This window comes from Salmo trutta, chromosome 16 (assembly GCF_901001165.1).
Source record: "Salmo trutta chromosome 16, fSalTru1.1, whole genome shotgun sequence".
In the NCBI taxonomy this organism is placed as follows: domain Eukaryota; kingdom Metazoa; phylum Chordata; class Actinopteri; order Salmoniformes; family Salmonidae; genus Salmo; species Salmo trutta.
The window spans coordinates 57,368,166-57,377,747 of NC_042972.1; the positions used below are offsets into that span (position 1 = coordinate 57,368,166).

At 40.5% G+C, this 9,582-nt stretch overlaps 1 protein-coding gene and 1 non-coding gene across 3 annotated transcripts in view; one reads left to right on the top strand and one right to left on the bottom strand.

The window, feature by feature from the left end:
- Positions 1 to 9,163, bottom strand: part of LOC115151094 (matrilin-4) — a 62,017-nt gene extending 52,854 nt beyond the window's left edge. The window contains exons 1-6 of one of the 2 annotated variants that reach the window (XM_029695075.1): positions 8,909 to 9,163; positions 4,313 to 4,454; positions 3,891 to 4,066; positions 3,177 to 3,567; positions 2,628 to 2,750; positions 2,122 to 2,244 (exon numbers count right to left, since the gene is read on the bottom strand). In XM_029695075.1, coding sequence (XP_029550935.1) covers positions 2,122 to 2,244; positions 2,628 to 2,750; positions 3,177 to 3,567; positions 3,891 to 4,066; positions 4,313 to 4,385 — 886 coding nt within the window. In that variant the 5' untranslated portion in view covers positions 4,386 to 4,454; positions 8,909 to 9,163. Of the gene's footprint in view, positions 1 to 2,121; positions 2,245 to 2,627; positions 2,751 to 3,176; positions 3,568 to 3,890; positions 4,094 to 4,312; positions 4,455 to 8,908 lie in introns of both variants that reach the window. The other variant, XM_029695074.1, reaches the window with a different exon arrangement.
- LOC115151219 (U7 small nuclear RNA) lies at positions 7,313 to 7,367 on the top strand. The gene has a single exon (XR_003867236.1). It is a non-coding gene; the product is annotated as a U7 small nuclear RNA (small nuclear RNA).
- Positions 9,164 to 9,582: the final 419 nt, after the last annotated feature.

Here is a 9,582-nt window from a genome sequence, read left to right on the forward strand (position 1 = left end):
GAACGATTGTCATAATTGTTGAAGCCGTGTTGAATGGACCAAACTGCAGGCGGAATGTGGATACTCATCTTTTAATGTAAAGAACAATAAATTAAAGCAAAGTATACACAGGAAAACAATAAACACGAAACTCACAACAGGCTAACATGCTTACTACAAACAAAAAAGACTAGCAGTGTTAGCACAACCACCCACAAACCCAAGTGACAAACATACTCCTAAATATATGACTCCCAATCAGGAACAACGATCACCAGCTGTCCCTGATCGGGAGCCACACAGACCCACATAGAAATACAACACCCAGAACACACATACACAGACATACTTTGCCACGTCCTGACCAAAACTACACAACAACACCCTCTGCTGGTCAGGACATGACAACGATGCTGAATGGGTGTTGACAAAGGAGGGTTCTCCAGTAGTAGTACCAAAACATTCAAAGTAAATTTTTCTCAAAAGTGAGCTTACAAGTTTATCAATTTTCAAAGCAAAATCACTTTCCCGTTGTTCCTCAACTGTTGTGTGGTTTACCATTTTATCAAATATATAAATATTTGTTCTACAAAAGGCAGATTTGAACCCGTTGGTCACATATAGACAGATGTGTGACTTTCCAAATCATGAACAATCAATTGAATTTACCACAGGTGGACTCCAATCAAGTTGTAGAAGCATCTCACAGATGATCAATGGAAACAGGATGCATCTGAGCTCAATTTAGAGTCTTATAGCAAGGTGCACTTGATTCAGCAGCCCTAGCACGGGAATGGCAAAGTGTTCCCGTTTTTAACCATTTCATGTATCTGAAGGTAGAACTCCGCCTACCCGGCAGGCCCTGAGAGCAAATCAAGTGCACTTATAGGCCTACCACTGGCCAATCAAAGCTCAAATCACTGTGTCTGCACAGTTTCCTTGAGCCATAGACTGTAAAAAGTAGCATCGAACGAAGTTGACTAGAGAGAGTCACAACGACAACAGCAAAGAGCTGCTGTTTTTATGAGTAAGTTAATGTTTAAAATTCCCTAGAGTCGATGTCCCCGTGGAAATCTAATTAGCATCATAAAAATCTGTCCATTTTAGCTAGAGATACAGTATCTGATATTTTGCATGGGCTGCATCTCAATCCACTGCATCCGCGGTGAAAGGTGTCAGAGCTAGAGCAGTGTTTGTCAGACCACGAGACATCCCGAAAATCAGTCTTCTCACGAAAGTGTCTGTAGCGTCCGAACCGTTTGGGCTACACACTAATATGGTGGAAAGGTGAGTCTCTCACGAACACTTACATGTTGGTTGTTTTGCTCTAGGATGCCCACAAGCCCCGGTAGCCGGGTACCAGTTAAAAAAATATATGGAAGCATATATATGGAGATAGTTTAGAGCCTAAAATAAGAGGTTAAATATATACAACAACAAAAAAGTTTCATGACACTTCAGAACAAACTACTTTTAGACTTTTGGGGGGACTGTCTGTTTATCCATGTAAGAAGCTGTTATTCAATGCGTTTCTACGGGCTAATAGCAGTAAGTCCAAATTCAGTGTTTCTCAATGCTGGGAAAATATTTTTGCCCGTACTGCAGATGCTATATCAGTCCGCTAATACAGGACTATTAAAGGCCCAGTGCACTACTTTTGTGAAAAAACAATGAGTAATAATAATAAAAAATCTAAAAATAAATAATTACATTCTGATTTTTCAGAATTTTTGTCTATAGCTAAAACCAGCACTGCAGCTGCAATAAATGAGTATAGCAATGTGTTCCTATAAATTAATTATTATGATCACTCAGCTGTGCCTCAGAAGTAATAAAACAAATGATCTATTACCTGTGTGATCATATGATTTAGGTATATACCTAAAATGTTTGAATATAATTTCTAAATGGTCTGAGAAGAACAACATTCAAAATTCAAGCATAGCCAATATGCAGTGATAATGTATTGGGCCTATTGCCTACTGCACAACCTCATTGCTACATAACTGTTTTTAATTGGTTAATGTTCCATCAAAGTGTTCTTGACTCAGAAAAGGTTGGTGACCACTGGTCTATGGGTTTGGATGGATTATGTTGCTTTTAGTGCATTGTATTGTTTGGTCTGATGATGGCCTCACTAACTTGTGCATGTCTTCTTGTCGTTGTTGAGGGTGTAGCCAATGTTGCAGCCGCAGGTGAAGTCTCCAGGGGAGGGGATACAGATCTGATCACAGTCATGCTTCCCTTCAGCACACAGGTCTATGGCTGTATCATACAAAGAGACAAAAATCACTGTTGATGGTAAATCAGTAACTGCTGAATAATAACTTGACCTAGGGCTCTATTCAATCTGAATCGTTACAGATTCTGTGATAGAAATGTGAAGATAATTTCCATTTGAGACGACATAAAGCTGAACTTCCACAATGCATATTGAATAGATACATGGCTACATGCTCACAATGAAACCTTTCTTACAAATTTCCCATTGGCATACACAAGAACCAGGCCCAGTTATAGTTAAATTCAAGTGATGTGATGAAATGAAATACACTACAGTTATGCATGCACTTGACTGACATTATATATCGTTCATTCATTTAAAAAAGTATTAAGTTGTCTCATGTCTAGCCCAATGGACAGCCTACCTGTGCAGGTCTTGGCATCCTTGTTGAGAGTGTATCCTGGCTGACACAGGCAGTGGAAAGAGCCAGGGGAACTCTCACAGAGGTGCTCGCAGCCATGGTCAGACTCCAGGCATAGATCCATCCCTGGAACACCAGCAGGTGAGCAAAAAATCTACCTTTAATCACTCTCATATCATTGACATTAGGAAATATCAAGGATTTGCTCATACTGTTTTGAAAGATGATCAAGTTCTCAAAAGCTAGAATTAGAATTAATTAGAATTCAATGCTTGATATTGTGCTGCCAAGGATGTAACTTATAGCGAGAGCTGAAAATTAGTTGAGTTTGAGGATAAATTAACGGATAAACGTTTTACAAGCTTTAAAAGTCTCAGGTACAAATACTTACCTTTCTGAACACTGATGACCTTGACACTTCAGCAACTGTAAAGTGTGATTTTCTCAATATGATTGAAACTGAGTGGTATCTTGATAATTGCTTACATCGCGCATATCGCTGAACACACGTTTGATGATAATTCAATAATATTACATATCAACTCAACCCACCGCAGAGCTTGTCCTGGAACTGCAGGCCAAACTGGTGGATCAGGTCAAAGGACTCCACCAGGAAGACATGATCCTCGAAGGGCGGCGATGCCATGGCGCGCAGTGAGGTCATATCCGCCCGGGCCACGCCTACTGTGTAGATCTCGATGCCCTTGTCCCGAGCCTCGGCCGCCACTTCCGCCACACGGTCCTGGGGCCGTCCGTCCGTTACAATGACAGCTACGTTGGGCACCTTGGGTCTGTCACCCTCAGCTGCCGTGAAGGCATGGTTCATGACGTACTTGATGGCCAGGCCCGTCATTGTGCCCTGTGCCAAGGGGATGATCTCGTTGATGCCTTTCACCATGCCCTGCAGCTTTGCGTGGGTCTTGAGAGAGAATTCGTTCTGGACCTAGAGTCATAGAAGCATACAAAGCATCAGTCACCTCTTCATCTGCAGGGTTTGCATGTATAACTATCTCTATTTAGGTACAACTGAGTCTTTAACAGTGGAAAAAACTGTTTAGTTAAACCCTAGGAAAAAATCATGTGCATCGTAAAAGCTTTTAGCCTTTAGTGATAGTTCTCTAGACTTTGTGGAGCTACAATAACCACGATTGGAAATGGAAAACAAGATAAGAAATACATGCCAAGAACTATCTTCCCTTTCCAAGCGTAGTTCTTCGCTAAGGTGTAAAAACAGATAAATTGAGAATATGATAAGAGGTTGTGGACCTGGCTGGAGTACTGCACCAGGCCCACCCGGGTAGCGTTCGATCCCACGTCCAGTGTGTGGATGATGTCGATCATGAACTTGCGCATGGTCTCAAACTCGTGGGGTCGCACACTGCGAGAGCTGTCAATAATGAACACCAGGTCCACTGGGCCGGACTTGCACTTCTGCTCCAGTGCTGGATTGGAATTGAGTTGAAAATCAGCTGCAAATTCATCACAAGCTGCATGAATGTGAAATGATCTACGGCATAAGCATACAAGTAAACAGTAATTTTGTATGAATTGCATTAACTTCCTTGCAATGCCGGATGTCATTCTAATTGAATCTAACCAAAAATTATGAGGTAAGAAGCAATTGAATGTGTGCCGAATTGCAATGCATTCATGGTAATTTTATTAATTCACAGTTGGAATTGGCTAACCTGCTTTTGGCCTAGCCACAGCCAGGGTGGCCAAGACTAGCAGGACAGACACACAGACACACAGCTGTCTCATGTTCAGGGTGCTGGGCTGGGAGCTGGACCTGTCAGAGCTGGTCTGGGTTTAGGCAGGCTTCACACTGCACTGCAATGACAGAATACAGAACAAAACATGTCAGAGACATCCATGGGTACCTTACCACCAGCACATTCCTGCCCAGCTCTGCCGTAACAACTCTTGACGCCAAACAGATGGCGGAGGTATACAGGAGTCAGTCTTATCCTAACAGACAGCTGCACACAGGACTAATCCTTCACATCACCGCATGCAAGGGGTTCAAACGCAGCACAGGAGTAATCGCTGGAAAAGAACAAATTACTGGGACATGTTTATGCGAAATGGACATTACAAAAAGCACTCATTTTCTTGGGTCCTGAGAGAGGGGTCCTGGTGAGGTTTATTGTTATCACTTAGATAGTTGTACCTTGAAAAAGTGGTTGTTGTCATTCATTGGCCTCATTTTGTGAATGCCCAATGGAAGCAACTTCCTCAGAGAGAGTAAGCAGATACCACATCAAAAAACAACTGTGGAGTGTGCTATGCCTACTTGGCAGCAAAGTTTTAGTGAACCATTAAACGGATGCCAATTGACATGAGCCAGGAATCCCTCTGATATGAAGACATATGTGAAATCCCACAGACTAATTTCATAGATAACAAGAGAGTGATGGAAAGCAGAAAAGAGGGATACAGACAGAACTAAGTGTGATGACAAAGATAGATCAGGACCTCGCAAAGAGCCCAGATCCTGCTCAGAGAAAGCCTTATGCATTGTGATCTTGATCAGTCTCACTTGTTCTCCTCCCAGACCCAGTGCAGAAGTAACTCTAGACGTGTGTTTTAGAAGCCGCCTGCCGTAACCCTGTGCATGTGTCTGTGTGCAGGTACAAAGAAGCTTCAGTGTGCCCCACTACCAGAGCATGTGAGCGGAGTTCTGCTGTTGGAAATCCTTTTGGAAAGTGCTCAGCATTTATACAACATTTCGTTGTATTAAATCATTATAGTCTATAAATTGCACATATAGGCTGTGACGTACTTAGAATTCAATACAAATTCAACACAAAAATGAGTTATTAGTGCCTTTGAATTCATTTTTAAAGACACGAGTTTGGCCAGTCTGTGGCTTCAGGCTCATGCTATGGTGACTGGAGAGCAGGCCAGCAACGGAGAATATCCTCTCCACACTTGCAGAGCCACTGGGGATGCTTAACATCCCTTTGGTCACTCTTGCCAGGCTGGGCAGAAATGCAGTTTTTTTTAATAGGTAGGCCTAAAGGTTTTTAGGCAAAATAAGCCAATCAAAACGTAAAGCTCCTTGAACGTGGCAATATGCCAGGCCTATTGGGCCAAAATCAATTACGGCCTATTGATAAAAATGTGGTTCACGTTTAAATAAAAAAAAATATATATATATATATATATACTACCGTTCAAAGGTTTGTGGTCACTTAGAAATGCCTTTGTTTTTGAAAAAAAAGCACATTTTTTGCCTATTTAAAATAACATAATTTATCAGAAATACAGTCTAGACATTGTTAATGTTGTAAATTACTACTGTAGCTGGAAATGGCAGATTTTTTTAATGGAATATCTACATAAGCGTACAGAGGCCCATTATCAGCAACCATCACTCCTGTGTTCCAATGGCATGTTGTGTTAGCTAATCCAAGTTTATCATTTTAAAAGGCTAATTGATCATTAGAAAACCCTTTTGCAATTATGTTAGCACAGCTGAAAACTGTTGTGCTAATTAAAGAAGCAATAAAACTGGCCTTCTTTAGACTAGTTGAGTATCTGGAACATCAGCATTTGTGGGTTCGATTACAGGCTCAAAATGGTCAGAAACAGAGAACTTTCTTCTGAAACTCGTCAGTCCATTCTTGTTCTGAGAAATGACGGCAATTCCATGCGAGAAATTGCCAAGAAACTGAAGATCTTGTACAACGCTGTGTACTACTTCCTTCACAGAACAGCGCAAACTGACTCTTACCAGAATAGAAAGAGGAGTGGGAGGCCCAAGAAGACAAGTACATTAGAGTGTCTAGTTTGATAAGCTTATGCTTCACAAGTCCTCAACTGGCAGCTTCATGAAATAGTACCCGCATAACACCAGTCTCAACGTCAACAATGAAGAGGTGACTCCGGGATGCTGGCCTTCAGGCAGAGTTCCTCTGTCCAGTGTCTGTGTCCCATCTTAATCTTTTCTTTTTATTGGCCAGTCTGAGAGATGGCTTTTTCTTTGCAACTCTGCCTAGAAGGCCATCATCCTGGAGTCACCTATTGAAATTGAGAAATAATAATTATAAATTACTATGTCAGATTGACAAAATGTATTCAGGTAATCGTGTTTAAACTCAAGTACCCCCAAATTAATTAATTGTGTCAGTTCTAGCGCTGAGTTGTTTGTCCTAGCTACTAAATGAAACAATTCTTTATTCAAAAGTTTTATTTCCAGTTAACAATGGATGGTATAGTGAAGGTTTCAGTAGGGATCTTTATGCTTTCATCTGCCCCACATAACACTGTTTACAAAAAAAATACTATAGTGCTTACTATAGCATTCTATAGTATTATGTAGTAAACTGTAGTAGGCTATACTCTTTATCTCTCGATCATGTTTAGTACGTACTATAGAATTTTGTAGTATACTGTAGAATACTATATTACACACTGTTCTATCCCTCGATCGTGTGCAGAGCTTACTATATAATTTTGTAGCATACTGTAGAATACTATACTACACACTGTATTATCCCTTGATTGTGTAGTGCTAACTATAGAATGTTGTAGTATACTGTAGAATGCTATACTACACAATTTGCATATGCCCATTCCCCTCCCTCACATCCCAATTTGTGACTATATATTTTGTTCCCTACAGGTTAAAGAAAGGAGCTGAACATAGCCATTCAGTCCCCAGTCCTACCTACTTACAGGTTATGGAAAATTTGCTCTTTTACTATTTATCCGGTAGGTTTGTTCAAGGAGAAAGCCCAAAAAATATAATTAAAAAAAGGATGATAAAAAAATTAAATGTAAATAAAAAACTTTAAACACTAATGTCTGCAAAAACATTACAGTAAATACTACAGTTATCACCAAAAACACAACAGTAAATACCACAGTATTCACTGTAGTGTTTTTGCGCAAAAACACCACAGTGTATAGTATATAAATAGAGTAATGCAACTACAGTATTTTTCCTGTAGGGATTCTTTCTCACCGATGAGCTTCTCTGCCAGTTCCTAAGCCAGCAGTTGTTAAGGTATGGTTGCAAAATATGCTCGGTATTATTCTAATGAGTTCTACCCCCCCCCCCCCCCCCCCAAAAAAAAGACAAACTCTTTGAGCAAACAAAATTTGGTCAATTCATTTCTACATAAATGAATCTGGTGCACATCAAGTTAAGTAAATTCTACAAGAGGGTAGAAAGAGGTGGGAGAGGAAGGGGGAGCGGGAGGGAGGGAGAGGGAGCTACACATTCAGAGTGAGTGAAGAGAAGAGACAGTTGTGGCTGGCTCTGTGGCTGGAAGGGAGTTGAGTGACAGCTTGAGCACATATTCAGATTAAGACACAGCAGCTTCTTGTTCCATCTCGATTGGAAGCAGATGTGGACTTTGCTACTGTTAGCAGTTTCTCCTGCCTCTTCTTCTCCAGGCAGTCACTGTGCACCCACACATACCGGCAGTTAGCACCCTCAACATACTGACTCTACAATACACAATGTTGCATTGATAACCAGGTTGTATAGAAACATTCTTTGTTTTTTAAACTAACCACAATTCTCATTATACACAATTTAATTGGGAGATGTGGATTTGTTGGTTATTATCCTGTTTGATGATAGTTTCTAAATAATGAATTGTACTAAATGATAGTGTAAGCCAAGTTGTTTATGGTATACTTTTTAAACTGCAATTTAATAATAGCATTTCATCAAACCATTAGCCTAATAAGCACAGATTGGCAAATATAGATTTGACTAATTCCATCCTATCCCAAGGAACTCTTTAAAGATAACCATCATCATGATCTAGTCCAGCACAAACCAATAGGCTACCAGCTGCTGCAATTTATACTACAGTAATGTACTAGCCTAACACTAATACTAAGAATATAAGTTGTAAATATATTTGTGATAGTTTTACTAAAAAGCATTTTTTTTCTTTTCAAGTGTAGACTGCCGTGACTGCACAGTAGTGCATACATAGCTTTGATATGACTGAGCAGTATAGGTGTATATAAATTAGTTACACCTCAGGGATAGACTGCATATTGGCAACTCTTATTATGCCCTATGATGGTAACATCAGAAACAACAATCCCATAGCGCCGCTAATGAAGGATCAGATAGGCATTTCCTTACTGGGTCATGTTGCCTGGTTGACCAAAATATTTATTTGCCTATAGAGTAGCAAAACAAAACACACTGACACTGGTCTATAGATATGCAGTCAGTGAATACTGAAAAAAAACATGCTTTCTCCATTACATTTTCAGCATCGCTGCAGATAACGAATTCCATGGACCCCACTCACCTGTACCAACCCGGGGATTCGCTCACTCTCCTGGGAATGACGCTGGGTAGGACGGAACCTTGGCCGTTGAATGGAACAGGTAAGCTACTGCTGTAAATGCAACTTTAAAACACACAAAATGCCTGCTGTGACTCACAAAAAGTCCAAGTAAAAGCAAAGGTATCCAAGATTCTCCTAAATCACCAAGCTGGGAGGAATGAGTGTTCCTGTGAGGTTTTAGCCTCGTCTCAACTGGTATTCTGTCATGGAATGAAGGAGTGGAGGCTCATGCAGGTATTAAAATACAGGCAATGACAGTGCAAGTGTAGACCCCACCCCCCTTTGAAATAGGAACCGCTGGGAAGGCACAGGAGGGACACATGCCAGGACTGGGATGATCTTGTGCCTTTTGTGTTGAATACAATAAATTCAAACTTATTGAGATTACTAAATAAAGTTTGATAAAAAACTATTTAACTCTAGGCACAGTTGGTGCTTTTCCAAATGACCAATGCTAATACTGTAACAACGACAACAATAACAGTAATTTTGGCCTAGTTTTGTAACTGTTGGAGTACATTTTGTTTACTTCATGCCTTATGTAGCCATGCATGGTGTGAAAAACCAGTAGGTCTGTGCTCCTGACGCCGTGACCTCTAGGAGAAAGTCTAATTTAAACTCCTGGCACCCTGGTG